This window comes from Aegilops tauschii, chromosome 7 (genome assembly GCF_002575655.3).
Source record: "Aegilops tauschii subsp. strangulata cultivar AL8/78 chromosome 7, Aet v6.0, whole genome shotgun sequence".
Taxonomy (NCBI): Eukaryota; Viridiplantae; Streptophyta; class Magnoliopsida; order Poales; family Poaceae; genus Aegilops; species Aegilops tauschii.
In genome coordinates, this window is record NC_053041.3 from 498,976,435 (window position 1) to 498,994,271 (window position 17,837).

The 17,837-nt window shown below is 47.4% G+C and overlaps 2 protein-coding genes across 2 annotated transcripts; one reads left to right on the top strand and one right to left on the bottom strand.

Annotated features, from left to right (window-relative positions):
* Positions 1 to 825: 825 nt before the first annotated feature.
* Positions 826 to 3,302, top strand: LOC109731509 (uncharacterized). The gene is made up of 3 exons (XM_020290686.4): positions 826 to 1,332; positions 1,670 to 1,776; positions 2,246 to 3,302. Exons 1-3 carry the CDS (start codon positions 847 to 849, stop codon positions 2,991 to 2,993), a joined length of 1,341 nt encoding a protein of 446 aa, XP_020146275.2. The 5' UTR covers positions 826 to 846; the 3' UTR covers positions 2,994 to 3,302.
* A 196-nt stretch (positions 3,303 to 3,498) lies between these two features.
* On the bottom strand, positions 3,499 to 11,549 carry LOC109731508 (probable methyltransferase PMT25). The gene is made up of 7 exons (XM_020290685.4): positions 10,854 to 11,549; positions 10,510 to 10,585; positions 5,444 to 8,110; positions 4,841 to 5,372; positions 4,306 to 4,753; positions 3,998 to 4,192; positions 3,499 to 3,921 (listed from the first exon to the last, which is right to left on the bottom strand). The coding sequence occupies exons 3-7, from the start codon at positions 6,791 to 6,793 to the stop codon at positions 3,705 to 3,707; spliced, it is 2,742 nt and encodes a 913-aa protein (XP_020146274.1). The 5' UTR covers positions 6,794 to 8,110; positions 10,510 to 10,585; positions 10,854 to 11,549; the 3' UTR covers positions 3,499 to 3,704.
* Between the last annotated feature and the right edge of the window lie 6,288 nt (positions 11,550 to 17,837).

Here is a 17,837-nt window from a genome sequence, read left to right on the forward strand (position 1 = left end):
ACTGGAAGTGTCCAAGCTTCATGAAAGTCATGCGTTAGTTGAATTGAGTTTCCTTGTATCATCATAGTGGATCTACCTTTTTCAACAAGGTTTTGACTAATTATTTTTCATTGGCTAATCGCCTTTCTCTATTTTTGTGGTTTTTTGGGTAGGAAATTATAGGAATAAGTTTAGCACAACATAGAGTTCAACAACTGCAAAATAGTTGGAACAATATCAGTTTATCATGGCACATTTATAGTTCATGAGCATCATAGACTTGTCATCAAACAACTCAAACAATATCCCTAACGTAAAGAATCTCAAACCGATTTCTTGATGAGTTTAAGGTGAAAAGAATTGGCCTTATTTTTGGGAAACTTCAACGGTGTTCATGTTGTCATCCATGTATGCGACTAAGCTAGGTTGTTCTTCCTCTAACGGGTTTTGCTCATGATCACTATACGATCATCATCCTCTCATGGCTAATGGCTCACCGTACCCTACATTCAGCTTCGCTTGCATGTGTCAAAGTCAATAGCCGCACTTGTCCACATCGTTCTCTTTCGCCTTCTTGCCTCTCAACAAATTCTTTCTTGAGAATACCTTGTTTCTCAACATTTTTTGTAGGCATCTCTCAGAAAGAAAAATTGAGGCACTTGTCCTCATAGTCGGCCTCTCAACAAATCTCAGCTAGGTTGTTCATGCGGGCCATATGTGGATCGGCTCATCGAAAAAGCGACAAATGTGGATGGGCTACTCTTAGTATAGGCCGGGTGGGCCGAGCCAGAGCAATTTCTTCTAAGCTTCTTCATCAACTGACAGGTGGGCCTCGTTCCTCAGACCGACTGGATCAGAGCGCACAACATGGGACCCCGATCCGCGAACCGCACCGAGCCGAGCCGCATGCTACCACGCCGACTCGCCCCCCTCCTCCCGAACTCGCGCCTCCTCTTCCGCTCCCTAAACCCTAGCCTCGCCATGTCTCCGGCCGACGCCGCCGCCGCCCACCTGACCACGGCCCCCGACCCCGACGAGGACATATGCCCCAGCCCCGCTGCCTCCGCTGCCTCCGGTGCCCCCGCTGCCCCCGAGGAGATCGCACCGCCCGTGCCCACGCCCCTGCCTCCTCCGCCGGCGTCCGCGGAGGAGAGGGTGGAGCGCGCGTGGGCGCACTGGAGGCGGCTGGGGTCCCCGAGGCTGGTGGTGGCGCCCATGGTGGACAACTCGGAGCTGCCCTTCCGCATGCTCTGCCGCCGCTACGGCGCCGACGCCGCCTACACGCCCATGCTCCACTCCCGCATCTTCTCCGAGAACGAGAAGCACAGGGACATGGAGTTCACTACCTGCAAGGTAACTCACACTTAGGAGCCTCTAGGTCATCGTATCGTTACGATTAAACTCTAGGATAGCCGAATTTGAGCATTGTGATTCACCTGTAGACCACCGTTGCATAGATTTCTGGTAATTCTTCACTGTTAGAATGGGATTTAAGACTAGCAAGTGGAGAATTTTTGTTATAACATCCAGAAAGATTCGGTATATTACTTTGTCCTAGTAGTATAGGACTATAAAATGGGTAGGCAGTTATTTCCAGTAATTAGCTGTATTGTGCTGTTACTGTTTGTAGTCTACTATACAATAAAAGAAAATCTTGCGCAGAATGTGACATTGATCAAATCTTATGCAGGAGGACCGCCCACTTTTTGTTCAGTTTTGTGCGAACGATCCTGACATTTTGTTACAAGCTGCAAAGCTGGTGGAAGCACACTGCGACTATGTTGATTTGAATTTTGGGTATGTGCCAATTCTTTATTATGTTATACTGAAAAGTGCTGTTCTCTTTAGTCACTTACTGCAGACTTCTGTAGTGGCTCATATATATTTGTTGCATATAAACAAAAAAATACATTACGAAAGATAATCTGCCTCTGATCACTGTCGCTGAAATATCTCTGTGCCTTCAGCATGATGCTAGCACTGGACCTTGCAGTGACAGAATTTAAACTTTAAGCAATCGAATTATTTTGTTTTATTGTTAAGCAAATGTTTCAAAGCACTAAAGCTGCCTATCTGAGATTTCCTTGGGTACTGCACATTTTGCAAATGTGTCTGCGCTGCCATTATGTCTGCAAATTTATATCTTCATCATTTTTAATATTCAGTACATCGTGCATGTTCCCCATATATGATCATTATTTCAAATATATGATTCAAACTGGATTCTTTTCTAAATGGCAGTAATGCCTCTCTGAAAACTCTGCAGATGTCCACAGCGCATTGCTAAACGGGGATACTATGGGGCATTTCTCATGGACAACCTTCCACTCGTTAAATCGCTTGTGCAAAGTCTGTCAGAGAACCTTTGTGTTCCAGTCTCGTGCAAGATCCGCATATTTCCGCGACTGGAGGACACACTTGCGTATGCAAAGATGCTTGAAGAAGCTGGTGCTTCTCTTGTGGCAGTGCATGGGCGTACAAGAGATGAAAAAGATGGGAAGAAATTTCGAGCTGACTGGGATGCCATCAAAGCTGTGAAAGATGCCCTGAGGATACCTGTACTTGCAAATGGAAACATTCGCCATATGGAGGATGTGAAGAGCTGTCTGCAACACACTGGAGCTGATGGCGTGCTTTCAGCTGAACCTCTTTTGGAAAATCCAGCATTATTTGCTGGTTTCCGTACAAAGGAGTGGAAAGAAGATGGCAATGAAGACGGAGATGGTGGTTTAGACCCGGCTGATCTGGCCATTGAGTATTTGAAACTGTGCGAGCAATACCCAGTGCCATGGAGAATGATTCGATCCCATCTCCACAAGTTGCTGGGAAGCTGTTTTAGAGTGCATCCACAAGTGAGGGAGGAATTCAATGCACAGACCAAGCTCACTTTTGAGGGGTTGCATGATATGGTAAAGAGGCTGAAAGAACTCGGCGGTGGAATACCACTTTACAGAGACCAGACCTCTTTACAGTCACAAATCGTTTCAAACGGGCTAGCTGCAAGCAATGCGTGATGATGCCCATCAATTTTGCCATCTACAGCCTACCGATTTATGGAGGGAAACTAAAGATGAACCAGAAGGCACTTTGCCATCTAATATCAGTATAGATTGTATCAGCATTTTTGTTTGTGGGGGGCACCATGAGTCGTGGTTCTGTAAAAGAGAAATACGAGGGCCAAAAATGATTTTGTGTAAAGATATGCCAGTGGTTGCCCAATTGATTTGTTCTGAGCATCTGCAGTGGATACCTTATTGTTGTAACAATTGATGTGCAGATCTGCAGACATTATTACGATCTGCTATTGAAGTTGTATCTTCTAACAGCTGGACTCAACATTGCTAACTCTACAAAATTTAACTGATCTGCCAACTTGCCTTCTAGGAAAAAGTACTCCCTCTGATTCATAATAAGTGTCACAGTTTTGAACTAAGGTTGCCCACCTTAGTTCAACCTTTGTTCAAAACCGCAACACTTTTTATGGATCAGAGGGAGTAAGTATTTGAACTGACAAACTAATGCTCCACTCGTCTCAGTTCTATGCATGAGTCTTAGATACATACTGCATTACAAAACCATGTCTTATTTGAAGGGTAGTTAGTAAGTTCCGCATACTACATCAATGCTAACCAAAGAAAGAATGAAAAAAAAGAACAAAAAAAAACCCTATCTATCTTTTGGAGGGTGAAAATTGCTTGTAATCATGAGAATGGAGATGGCTTGATTTAGGTTGGCTCGGCGACCAGCTCCGGCCGCCAATCCGATTTCTCGGCGAACAGCACCCCGTTGTCGTTCTTGGAGAAGGTGAGCCTCACGTCCCAGTGAAGCGACCTCAAGAGCTTCTCCACCTCGCCGATGAGGCCGGAGTCGTCGCGCACGATGATGCTCCCTCCCGGCCTCACGATCCTGTCCACCTCGACGACGACCGGCAACACGGCGCACCTGAGGAACACACGTTTGCCGTCATAACCCTGAACCGGCCATGGCTGAAGTAGAAGTGAGCAGAGCAGTGACTGACCTGTCCTTTATCTTTGAGAAGAGGTGATCGGCGTGCAGAAGGTCGTAGGTCCTCGGGTAGGTGCTGAAGGACTCGCACCAGTCATGGTACATGCCGAACAGCCCGCGGTCGAAGATGATGGGCAGCGTGTCCGGCGCGTCGACGTTGACGACGTTCATCACCCAGACCTTCTGGTCCCTCAGCGCCGCGGCGAACCTGGCAGAGATCATGTGCAGTGCATCGATCAATGTCGTGCAGGATTTCTCGGCAGCAAATTAATGGTGATTGCTAGGTGCAATGGCGGGAAGGGTTCTTGTCGATGATGTTACCCTCCGTAGGCGGCTCTCATGTCCATGACGTTCCTCACCCTGGACCAGTCGACGCCCAGCCCGTTGAGGTACGACTTGTCCATGACGCGCCTCCAGTGCTGGTAGTCCGCCACGAAGTCCTCCGGCGCCGCCTTCCCGTACACCCCGACCTGCGAGGTGTTGAGCCAGTTGGGCGGCGCGCGCACCCGCCGCGGCCAGTCCGCCGGCCACCTGGCCCCGCGCTCCGCCGCGCCGGTCGGCACCCGGTGGATGCAGGCGTTCAGGCGGACGTACCACGCGGCGTTGGCGTCGTCGTCGTCGCTGCACATGGGAGGCTGCTGCCGCCCCCTGCTCTCGTAGCACTCGTTGGACGTCGGCTTCCGGTAAAAGGCGGCGCCGACGCCGTTGAGCCGGTCTTTCTTGATCGTCACCAGCTCCCAGCACATGGATTTCGTCAGAGCCGTCATTGCTGGGAATGATTCATTCACTCATGGACCATGGTGACGGTGGGAATTCACAAGCAAAAATTAGTGCGAATAATTATGTCTGCACATACCTTTCCAGATCTCGACGTCGTCGGTGAGCTTCTGGTAGACGGGCGTGGCGGACCAGACGAAGAGGCCGCCGGGGCGGAGGACGCGGTTGAGCTCGAGGAGGAGGGCGCCGCCGTCGGCGTGCCAGGGGACACGGCAGCGCGCGCAGTGGACGAGGTCGAAGGCCTTGCTGGGGAAGGGCAGGCGCTTGGAGCCCATGACGGCGGAGATGGCCGGGATGCCGCGCTCCAGCGCCATCTGCACCTGCGCCTCGTGCTCGTCCTTGGGCGCGAACGACATGGTCACCACGTCCCGCTCGAACAGGTAGCCCCCGAAGCTGGCCACGCCGCACCCCACGTCCAGCACCACCCGCGTGCGCTTCCCCCACGCGACGCCGCGTACCGACTGCTGCAGGAAGTCGATGTAGTGCAGCGCGCCGTGGATGAACTGCGTGCCGCCGCCGGGGAAGAGCAGGTACTGCCCGCTCACCTTCACCCAGTTCTGGTGCCCCTTCACCTGGACCAGCTTCGTGTGCGGCACATTGCTCAGCCAAATCTGCACAAGTCACCATCGTTGTGTCAGTGAGCAACCAATCCATGGAAAGAAGAATGTTTTCTTGTTTGTACCCTGTCGCGGCTCTTTGGCCACTCGACGGGGCGGCGGTAGCCACTTGGGAGCGCGACGAGGCACGTCGGGCCCTCGTCGGGGCAGTGGCGCTCGCGGTGCTCGTAGCGCCGGAAGTTCTCCGGCCGCAGCTTCTTGACGGCCTTCTCGTTGTCCAGGCACGGGATGTAGTCGGCGCCGGCCTTGACGTTGCACGTCCGCCACTCGTGCTGCTCCTCGCCGTCCGTGCTGTTGCCGTCGCCCGCGTCTTCCTGCCGCCGGTCCTTCTCCCGGTGCGACTGATCGCGCTGTGTTGCCCACGCGCTCTGGTCTCCTTCGGCGCCGACGGCCGAGCCCTCGCCTTGCAGCGTATCGACGACGTTGTGGTTCACCGAGCCGGCGCCGCTGCCGTCCGTGTCCTCCTTGTGCTCGGACTCGGCAGCTGCCTTGTCGTCCCCGCCGCCGTCTTCTTGCCCGGGGTCGGACTCTACCTCCACCAACGTGCGCCCGTCCTCCTCGACCAGCGTTTGATCGCTGCTACGGTCCTCCTCTGTCTGCTCCTGATCGGGTCTATCCTCATCCGACTGCCGCTCCGCCGCCTCGTCCTCCTGCGCCTCGCGGCGGAGGATGCCCGTGCCGGGCTGCTCGTCGCCGGCGCTCATACGCTCCTCCTCGTCGCTCTGCCGCTGCCGCGCGATGCTCTCCTCCTCGATGCCGCCGTCCAGGTTCCTCTCCTCCACCGTGGCGCGCGGCATCTGCAGATGCGACTGCTGCTCTTCTTCCTGATCGTTGTCCAGCGTTTCTTGCTCCTTGTCCGCGCCCGTCGCCGCCGTGGCGTCCTCCTCCTCCTCGGCGGTGGCCTCGCTGGCGGCGACGCGGACGCGCTCGTTGCTCTGGTCCTCGTCCACCGCCGCCGCGTCGCTCTTGGAGTCCTCGCCGCCGGAGACACGCTCGTCCAGATCGGGCTTGGCATGCGGGTCGTCCACGGCCGCCGCGGCGACGGCGCTGCCGCGCTCCTGATCGGCGCCGCCATCCTCCTCGGAGCCAGCGTCCTCCTTGCCCAGCGTCCCGTCCTCGGCCTCGGGCTCGCGCGGCGGCGACGGCGGCGCCTTCTCCCTGGTCACCTCGTACGCGAACGACGAGCGCGTGGTGTGGCGGTACGCCGTGACGGCGGCCGCCTTGTCCCCGTCGTCCGGCCCGGCGATGGACGCGGACGAGGTCGACGTGAGCAAGTAGGCCCCGGCGACGCAGAGCGCCACGAGCACCCCCGTGGTGGCGTAGTAGACGCACGCCGACGCGGCCGCGGACGACGACGCCGCCCCGCCCCCGCGCTTGCCGGCGGCGCGCGAGCTCCGGCCTCCCACCCCCGCCATGCCGATCGGCCGATGGATGGGTGGATCGATCTAAGCTGGTAGTGCCACCATTAGTTTGGGCGCGGGTTTTAGGCGCTGTGTTTGCGCGATGGGCGTACGTGGCGCGCCATGCACACGAGTTTGGGGAACGCGGGGTGATCCCCGCACGTCGGGGGCGAGCGGGATGTGGGGTCAGCAGGCGGTTCGCTGGTTGAGCGGCTTGGCGCGGGACAGGACTCGCAGGAGAATCGGGACACGGAGCCGCGGATCTCTCCCGTGCCGGTTAGTTTGTTTGTTGCTCCCGTCAACAGGATCATGAGGAGCAGTCTTTTCTTAACTTCTTTTCTTCGTCTTGTAGACTAGTACTACTTTTGGTCGGTTGATCCCATGGAAATTGGAGGCAATCTTTGCATGAACCAGCATTTCGCTAAACTGCACTTTTTTTGCACTTTTTTTACAACCGTACGTGTTGATGTCCATTGTTGATCATTTTTTAACACTGTACAAATGCAGATACTTACATACGCGTACATACCCGCAATTCTATTAACGTGCGCACCCACAGTCTATCCCTATGAGCATCTCCGAGATACTCAGTCAACACAACATTTTAAGATTGACGAAGTCACCACGAACGCATTCGTAGTCGACAGGAACCTCTCCTCCCACTGAACGCACATCGCCGGAAGGCCGGAAATAAATCCAGAAAACACAACTATCAGTGCCAAGTCTAAGACATGAACTTTGATGGGTTGGTTCCATCACAAGAAATCTAACCATCCGAGTTGCGTTTAATTCGCTCATTGATCATTCTTCAATGTCCATTGTTCAAACTTTTTTTTAGAATTGTTTGAATTACTTACCACATGTGTCACATGGTAATTACATGAGAATTATGAGTTTGTGTTGTGATACTAACCTCTTAAACATCCATAAAAACCAGCGGGTACCAAGCAACCTAAACCTTTCTCGTAATTGTTTTTCATTTGCTACAGATAGCCTTGCAAAGCGGAATTGACAACGGAGTAGGAAATATATCTTTTGTCATCATGACAAGTAGATCAAACATCTCATAGTGTAAGTTTTCTAATGTTGTATGGGTTGTTGTGCAGGTTACCTCCCATTTGTATCGCGCTCGTAGTGCATCAAACATGTTTTGTTGGTTGCAGATATAAAATGGTTTTCTTTTGGACGTCGATAACTCCCGACCGTTCGGTCCGGGGTGCTCCCAGTCCGAACGTTCGGGACAAGAGGGGCATCGATCGAACAACTCAATTCGGGAGGAGAACGCCCCAGCCCGAACAACCCACGCACCAGCCCGAACAACCAACTCAATTCCTGTGAAAAGAAAAATGAAACATAAAGCCCATATTAAGTTATGACAAGTAAAAAGCCCAGTTTTTCTGTGAATAATAAACACGGGTCTTTTGCACAACAAAATTGCCATGGACTTTTGCCATTCTATGAAAAAATTGCCATGTTCAAGTTTATGTTTTAAAAATGGCACAAAAAGGAAGAAGTTGCCACGGAAATATATTTAAAAATGCCATGGGTATACATGTATATTTAAGATGCTACATAGTAAAATTTGCCATAATATTTAAATTAAATTGTCATGCTCTTTACAATAAATTTGCAATGGCAACTTAAAATAAAATTTGCAATGGCAACTTAGACTAAAATTTGCCATGTGAAATAAAAGTATTTTTGCCATGGCAAAAAAATGGAGTTAAAATTGCCATTGCAAAAATGGAGTAAAAAATTGCCATGGCAAAAAATGGATTAATTTTTGCCATGGAAAAAATGGAGTACTTTTTACCATGGAAATAAATTAAAAAATGCCATGGCTATACAAGTATATTTACCGTGCTACATAGTTAAATTTGCCATGTTCTGGAAATGTAAATTTGCCATAATATTTAAAACAAAATTACCATTTTTTTACAATAAATTTCCCACGGCAACTTAAACTAAAAAATTGCCATGGCAACTTATACTAAAATTTGCCGTGTGAATAAAAGTATTTTTGCGATGGCAAAAATATGGAGGAAAATTTGCTAAACAAGGGCATGACAGAAGTTGTGGATGTTCTTAACATTCAGGAAATTTTCCATCTTCATTTACAAAAAAAATTGCCATGTTTAATTAATAAAATTTGCCATGCATCGTAAACTTAATTTGCCATGATCTTTTACTAAAAATTAACATCGTCCGTGCTAAAAAAAATGTTGCGAAGCACAATACATGAAACTAAAAAATGGCATGATCTGCAAACTAAAATTGCCATGATCAATTTCTAAACTTACCAAGATCAAATAATAAAAAGTTGCCATGGTTAATCAATGAGAAATTGAAACTTGCCATCATCTATAAACCAAAAAAATGACATGGTCAATTACTAAATTTACCATGATCAAAATGAAAAATAGAGTTCCCATGGTTAAATTAAGAAATTTGCCATGGTTCCTGAACTAAATTTGCCATGGTTATTTGTGAAAAAATTGCCTACCATGATCAAATGAAAAATATAGTTGCCATGGTTAAATTAAGAAACTTGCCATGGTTCCTGAACTAAATTTGCCATGGTTATTTGCCAAAAAATTGCCTTCGTCTTGGCAATAAAAGTAATTCGCCATGTCAAATAAAAGGTTTAAATTGCCATGGCAATAAAAAATGTTTACCCATATTATGCTCGATCAATGATTGTAGACTTTGTTTCTTCTTCAATTGCATGGCCATATGTACTGAACCAATCAACCAAACATGCATACAAGAACTCGATGGATAACTCTAACAGTAAAATGAACATGACATTACTGAACCACAACAGCAGGGGCGGAGGCGGGGGGGGGGGGGGGGGGGGGGGGGGGGGTGGGCGAGCAGGGGCTAGACACCCCCCAATCGCTCCTGCTCACCCCCCCTTGAAAATTTCTGGTATACGCAGCGTATTACGTGTGCTAATGGCCAGTAATGATTTGATTAATGATGGCCCAGCTGATTTATCCTGTAATTAGTACGCATCAAATAAGCCCAGTAGCCCATGTACGGTCGTGGCCTGCCTCATGCGTGTAATTGTTATGCTAGTTGAGGCCAGGTCATAGCCCTAATGCTATCGATCAGATCAATCAATTGATCCTCTTTACGTTCTACGTGCGCCTGACTGTAGACGGCGGCCGCCGCCGCCGCTCACCACGACGCTATACAGCTAGGCACCGGGAGGCCAGCCTATGGATACAAGCAGGTAGTAGACTAGTAGTATATATCAATAATACTAGCTATTAGCAGTAATTTCTTTTTTCTGAATCTAAACCTTAGTCTGATTGTTAGTATTTCTGTTTTGATTTCGGGATCGATCGCCTGTGCGCGCTAGGGCGTTGCGGCGTTGCCATCAGCCACATAAGGAAGCTCTACCCTTTTGTTCTTGCGTCTCCTTCAACCGTCATCACCGGCTCATCCCAATGAAGCAGTTGTTGCTTCTCGGTCAGTATCAAATCCTATACTATTCAGTCTCACAGCTCATATTGTCATAGCAAGACCAAATCTGAAGGTATATCCAACATACAACTAGACTATGCAAATTACTAGGTAATGTTGTTGTTACATTGCTTACTACAATTTTTAAAGTTATATCTAGAGTTATATTTATACTAATAAAAGTGTCATTTTCTTTTGAATTATGAATTATATGTCATTGCAATTTGATGCCGGTGATATATCTAAAAGACGTCTATAATCACCTTTTATATATGTTTTATATACGATTGCTTGGTATTGGCCTCTTCGCTCCCTCATACTCAAATCCTGGCTCCGCCCCTGCAAAACAGAGATTGTCTCAAACGATCGATTAGATTTGATTGAATCAACATGAAAGCAACATCAGACCATGTGGATTAGCAGCATTTATAAATGTCTGATATGCTTGGCACTCTGTCCTGCTACTTGTACTGAATGGCAGTGCAAAAACACAATTGATACAAAAGCATGGCAAATACTGAAACAACATTGGTGGAATGGATTGATCAATCAGACTTGTGGCTTCAACAAAAATCGCAGCGATGAGATGGATGGATGCATCTTGTACCTCGAGCAAGCCCCAAATGGAGGGGTCGACGGCGGACGACGCCATTGATACACTCGGAGCAGAAGCGGGAGCGGCTGCCACCGCCACTCGACGTCCTCCATAGCCGTCGACTCTCCTCAGCGACCGTGTGCGACGACGGGAGGACCCAGACCTTGGCCCAATCACTAGCCGCTCCCTCTTCTCGAGTGCCGCGGCCGCCTCCATATCTACCGGCTACGTAGCCGCCCGATGCAGCCATCCACATCCTCGCCGCCGTACTCGCGCGACCCGACAAAGCGACGCCGCGAACGGGTCCCCGCCGACCACGCCGCGGCGGCAGGATGTCAGTGGCGGGCGCGACCGGCAGCGCCACGCTTCTCGCACTCCCGGATGCGGCCTACGCGCACTCGTGGTGCCGGACGGCGCCCTGGACGTGCAGGAGGAGCTCCCTCCCGCCGGCCGCATCCTCGCCGCCACCTCCTCCCGCAGGCGCGGCGTGGTGCCCGGCATGTGTCGCCCTATCGCACGGACGCAGCCCTCCCGCATCCTCTCCGCCGCACTCCCGCGCCACTCGCTGCTGCTCCAATCGCCGGAAGGACTCGCCGCTGTAATCGCCGGGGGGCTAGACTTAGGGGAGTGGGTGAGGCAGTGCTCGAGGGGAAAGGATAAGGTACTCGATGCAAGAAAAAATCGTTCGCGTGAAATCGCCTTCAACCCGAACGAGTGCCTGGGATGACGTGGCAACGAAAGATCATCTAGATTCGTGCAGCGGCTACGAGCACGTTTGGCTTCAGGTCCAGAAAATCTGAATATTCGGCAGTTATAGATCCCGTTTCTTTTTCCCACGTCATGGTAGGGGTGGTGTCTACGTGTTGGGCTCTTTTGCTATATGGAAATGATGTAACTTTTTGATTAAAAAAAAGTAAAATACGCCGAAGGTCCTAAAAAATATTTCAAGTATATGTCCTAAAATACGCTGAAGGTCCTAAAAAAAGTTTAAAATCGTTCGCCGCACGTCGTATATGTGTATTTTACGCGTGACTTTTAGGACCTACTTGACACACTTAGAATACTTTTAGGACCCACAGTGAACGACTTACACATATTTAGGACCCAAGGTAAACGATTTCAAACTTTTAGGACCTACTTGACACACTTGGAATAGTTTTAGTACCACCAATGTATTTTACTCTAAAAAACTTCTTCATTGTAGGTCGTTGTGACGATCCGGTCCCGAGCCTGAATCTCTTTGATTTATTGTGCTAGTCTCTAGATCAGTAGTTAGCACTCACAATGCCGCAAAGACCATGGTAGGACACCCCGATGATGACTGATCCGGACGCTTGTGCTGTGTTTGATAGCTTGGTGCACATCATTGTTGGGGATGGACATAAGGTTTTGTTCTGGAGGGACCGTTGGATCCACGGTTTCTCGATGCAGGACATTGTTAGGGAACGTAGTAATTTTAAAAAAATTCCTACGCACACGCAAGATCATGGTGATGCATAGCAACGAGAGGGGAGAGTGTGTTCACAAACCCTCGTAGACCGAAAGCGGAAGCGTTAGCACAACGTGGTTGATGTAGTCGTACGTCTTCACGATCCGACCGATCAAGTACCGAACGCACGGCACCTCCGAGTTCTGCACACGTTCAACTCGATGACGTCCCTCGAACTCCGATCCAGCCGAGCTTTGAGGGAGAGTTCCGTCAGCACGACGGCGTGGTGACGATGATGATGTTCTACCGACGCAGGGCTTCGCCTAAGCACCGCTACGATATGACCGAGGTGGATTATGGTGGAGGGGGGCACCGCACACGGCTAAGAGATCCAAAGGATCAATTGTTGTGTCTCCAAGGGGTGCCCCCCTCCCCGTATATAAAGGATTGGAGGAGGGGGAGGGCCGGCCCTCTCTATGGCGCGCCCTAGGAGGAGTCCTACTCCCACCGGGAGTAGGATTCCCCCCTTCCAAGTAGTAGGAGTAGGAGTCAAGGAAAGGGGAGAGAGAAGAGAAGAAAGGAGGGGGCGCAGCCCCTCCCCCTAGTCCAATTCGGACTAGGCCTTGGGGGGGGGGGGGCGCAGCCTCTCCTCTCTCTTTCCCCTAAAGCCCAATAAGGCCCATATACTCCCCGGCGAATTCCCGTAACTCTCCGGTACTCCGAAAAATACCCGAATCACTCGGAACCTTTCCGATGTCCGAATATAGTCGTCCAATATATCGATCTTTACGTCTCGACCATTTCGAGACTCCTCGTCATGTGCCCGATCTCATCTGGGACTCCGAACTACCTTCGGTACATCAAAACACATAAACTCATAATATATCCGTCATCGAACTTTAAGCGTGCGGACCCTATGAGTTCGAGAACAATGTAGACATGACCGAGACACGTCTCCGGTCAATAACCAATAGCGGAACCTGGATGCTCATATTGGCTCCCACATATTCTATGAAGATCTTTATCGGTCAAACCGCATAACAACATACGTTGTTCCCTTTGTCATCGGTATGTTACTTGCCCGAGATTCGATCGTTGGTATCTTAATACCTAGTTCAATCTCGTACCGGCAAGTCTCTTTACTCGTTCCGTAATACATCGTCCTGCAACTAACTCATTTAGTTGCAATGCTTGCAAGGCTTATAGTGATGTGCATTACCGAGTGGGCCCAGAGATACCTCTCCGACAATCGGAGTAACAAATCCTAATCTCGAAATACGCCAACCCAACAAGTACCTTTGGAGACACCACCTTTATAATCACCCAGTTACGTTATGACGTTTGGTAGCACACAAAGTGTTCCTCCGATAAACGGGAGTTGCATAATCTCATAGTCATAGGAACATGTATAAGTCATGAAGAAAGCAATAGGAACATACTAAACGATCGAGTGCTAAGCTAACGGAATGGGTCAAGTCAATCACGTCATTCTCCTAATGAGGTGATCTCGTTAATCAAATGACAACTCATGTCTATGGCTAGGAAACATAACCATCTTTGATTAACGAGCTAGTCAAGTAGAGGCATACTAGTGACACTCTGTTTGTCTATGTATTCACACATGTATTATGTTTCCGGTTAATACAATTCTAGAATGAATAATAAACATTTATCATGATATAAGGAAATAAATAATACTTTATTATTGCCTCTAGGGCATATTTCCTTCAGTCTCCCACTTGCACTAGAGTCAATAATCTAGTTCACATCGCCATGTGATTTAACAGTAATAATTCACATCACCATGTGATTAACACCCATAGTTCACATCTCTATGTGACCAACACAAAGGGTTTACTAGAACCCAAAGGGTTTACTAGAGTCAATAATCTAGTTCACATCGCTATGTGATTAACACCCAAAGAGTACTAAGGTGTGATCATGTTTTGATTGTGAGATAATTTTAGTCAACGGGTCTGTCACATTCAGATCCGTATGTATTTTGCAAATTTCTATGTCAATAATGCTCTGCACGGAGCTATTCTAGCTAATTGTTCCCACTTTCAATATGTATCCAGATTGAGACTTAGAGTCATCTGGATCAGTGTCAAAACTTGCATCGATGTAACCCTTTACGACGAACCTTTTGTCACATCCATAATCGAGAAACATATCCTTATTCCACTAAGAATAATTTTGACCGCTGCTCAGTGATCTACTCCTAGATCACTATTGTACTCCCTTGCCAAACTTAGTGTAGGGTATACAATAGATCTGGTACACAGCATGGCATACTTTATAGAACCTATGGCTGAGGCATAGGGAATGACTTTCATTCTCTTTCTATCTTCTACCGTGGTCGGGCTTTGAGTCTTACTCAATTTTACACCTTGTAACACAGGCAAGAACTCTTTCTTTGACTGTTCCATTTTGAACTACTTCAAAATCTTGTCAAGGTATGTACTCATTGAAAAAACTTATCAAGCATCTTGATCTATCTCTATAGATCTTTATGCTCAATATGTAAGCAGCTTCACCGAGGTCTTTCTTTGAAAAAACTCCTTTCAAACACTCCTTTATGCTTTGCAGAATAATTCTACATTATTTCCGATCAACAATATGTCATTCACATATACTTATCAGAAATGTTGTAGTGCTCCCACTCACTTTCTTGTAAATACAGGCTTCACCGCAAGTCTGTATAAAACTATATGCTTTGATCAACTTATCAAAGCGTATATTCCAAGTCCGAGATGCTTGCACCAGTCCATAGACGGATCGCTGGAGCTTGCATATTTTGTTAGCACCTTTAGGATTGACAAAACCTTCTGGTTGCATCATATACAACTCTTCTTTAATAAATCCATTAAGGAATGCAGTTTTCTTTATCCATTTGCCAGATTTCATAAAATGCGGCAATTGCTAACATGATTCGGACAGACTTAAGCATAGATACGAGTGAGAAACTCTCATCGTAGTCAACACCTTGAACTTGTCGAAAACCTTTTGCGACAATTCTAGCTTTTGTAGATAGTAACACTACTATCAGCGTCCGTCTTCCTCTTGAAGATCCATTTAATCTCAATGGCTCTCCGATCATTGGGCAAGTCAATCAAAGTCCATACTTTGTTCTCATACATGGATCTCATCTCAGATTTCATGGCCTCAAGCCATTTCGCGGAATCTGGGCTCATCATCGCTTCCTCATAGTTCGTAGGTTCGTCATGGTCAAGTAACATGACCTCCAGAACAGGATTACCGTACCACTCTGGTGCGGATCTCACTCTGGTTTACCTACGAGGTTTGGTAGTAACTTGATCTGAAGTTACATGATCATCATCATCAGCTTCCTCACTAATTGGTGTAGTAGTCACAGGAACAGATTTCTGTGATGAACTACTTTCTAATAAGGGAGCAGGTACAGTTACCTCATCAAGTTCTACTTTCCTTCCACTCACTTCTTTCGCGAGAAACTCCTTCTCTAGAAAGGATCCATTATAAGCAACGAATATCTTGCCTTTGGATCTATGATAGAAGGTGTAGCCAACTGTCTCCTTTGGGTATCCTATGAAGACACATTTCTCCGATTTGGGTTTGAGCTTATCAGGATGAATTTTTTTCTTATAAGCATCACAACCCCAAACTTTAAGAAACGACAACTTTGGTTTCTTGACAAACCACAGTTCATAAGGTGTCATCTTAACGGATTTAGATGGTGCCCTTTTAACGTGAATGCAACTGTCTCTAATGCATAAACCCAAAACGATAGTGGCAAATCGGTAAGGGACATCATAGATTGCACCATATCTAATAAAGTACGGTTACGATGTTCGGACACACCATTACGCTGTGGTGTTCCAGGTGGCGCGAGTTGCGAAACTATTCCGCACTGTTTCAAATGAAGACCAAGCTCATAACTCAAATATTCTCCTCCACGATTAGATCGTAGAAACTTTATATTCTTGTTACGATGATTTTCCACTTCACTCTAAAATTATATGAACTTTTCAAATGTTTCAGACTTATGTTTCATCAATTAGATATACCCATATCTGCTCAAATCACCTGTGAAGGTCAGAAAATAACGATACCCGCCGCGAGCCTCAACAATCATCAGATCGCATACATCAGTATGTATTATTTCCAATAAGTCAGTTGCTCGCTCCATTGTTCCGGAGAACGGAGTCTTAGTCATCTTGCCCATAAGGCATGGTTCGCAAGCATCAAGTGATTCATAATCAAGTGATTCCAAAATCCCATCAGCATGGAGTTTCTTCATGCGCTTTACACCAATATGACCTAAACGGCAGTGCCACAAATAAGTTGCACTATCATTATTAACTTTGCATCTTTTGGCTTCAATATTATGAATATGTGTATCACCACGATCGAGATCCAACAAACTATTTTCATTGGGTGTATGACCATAGAAGGTTTTATTCATGTAAACAGAACAACAATTATTCTCTAACTTAAATGAATAACCGTATTGCAATAAACATGATCAAATCATATTCATGCTCAACGCAAACACCAAATAACACTTATTTAGGTTCAACACTAATCACGAAAGTATAGGGAGTGTGCGATGATGATCATATCAATCTTGGAACTACTTCCAACACACATCGTCACCTCGCCCTTAACTAGTTTCTGTTCATTCTGCAACTCTCGTTTCGAGTTACTAATCTTAGCAACTGAACCAGTATCAAATACCGAGGGGTTGCTATAAACACTAGTAAAGTACACATCAATAATATGTATATCAAATATAGCTTTGTTCACTTTGCCATCCTTCTTATCCACCAAATACTTGGGGCAGTTCCGCTTCCAGTGACCAGTCCCGTTGCAGTAGAAGCACTTAGTCTCAGGCTTAGGATCAGACTTGGGCTTCTTCACTTGAACAACAACTTGCTTGCCGTTCTTCTTGAAGTTCCCCTTCTTCCCTTTGCCCTTTTCTTGAAACTAGTGGTCTTTGTCAACCATCAACACTTGACGTTTTTCTTGATTTCTACCTTCGTCGATTTCAGCATCGCGAAGAGCTTGGGAATTGTATTCGTCATCCCTTGCATACTATAGTTCATCACGATGTTCTACTAACTTGGTGATGGTGACTAGAGAATTCTGTCAATCACTATTTTATCTGAAAGATTAACTCCCACTTGATTCAAGCGATTGTAGTACCCAGAGACAATCTGAGCACATGCTCACTGCTTGAGCTATTCTCCTCCATCTTTTAGCTATAGAACTTGTTGGAGATTTCATATCTCTAAACTCGGGTATTTGCTTGAAATATTAACTTCAACTCCTGGAACATCTCATATGGTCCATGACGTTCAAAACGTCTTTGAAGTCCCGATTCTAAGCCGTTAAGCATGGTGCACTAAACTATCAAGTAGTCATCATATTGAGCTAGCCAAACGTTCATAACGTCTGCATCTGCTCCTGCAATAGGTCTGTCACCTAGCGGTGCATCAAGGACATAATTCTTCTGTGCAGAAATGAGGATAAACCTCAGATCACGAACCCAGTCCGCATCATTGCTACTATCATCTTTCAACTTAGTT

Excerpts from the sequence above, each read along its gene's own strand:
- LOC109731508 (XM_020290685.4), bottom strand. The coding sequence starts at position 6,793 with ATGGCGGGGGTGGGAGGCCGGAGCTCGCGCGCCGCCGGCAAGCGCGGG. Across the intron at positions 5,373-5,443 it reads GGCCAAAGAGCCGCGACAGG|ATTTGGCTGAGCAATGTGCC; the intron begins GTACAAACAAGA and ends TGACTTGTGCAG. Across the intron at positions 3,922-3,997 it reads TTCTCAAAGATAAAGGACAG|GTGCGCCGTGTTGCCGGTCG; the intron begins GTCAGTCACTGC and ends TGTGTTCCTCAG.
- LOC109731509 (XM_020290686.4), top strand. The coding sequence starts at position 847 with ATGGGACCCCGATCCGCGAACCGCACCGAGCCGAGCCGCATGCTACCA. Across the intron at positions 1,333-1,669 it reads TGGAGTTCACTACCTGCAAG|GAGGACCGCCCACTTTTTGT; the intron begins GTAACTCACACT and ends AATCTTATGCAG. Across the intron at positions 1,777-2,245 it reads TATGTTGATTTGAATTTTGG|ATGTCCACAGCGCATTGCTA; the intron begins GTATGTGCCAAT and ends AAAACTCTGCAG.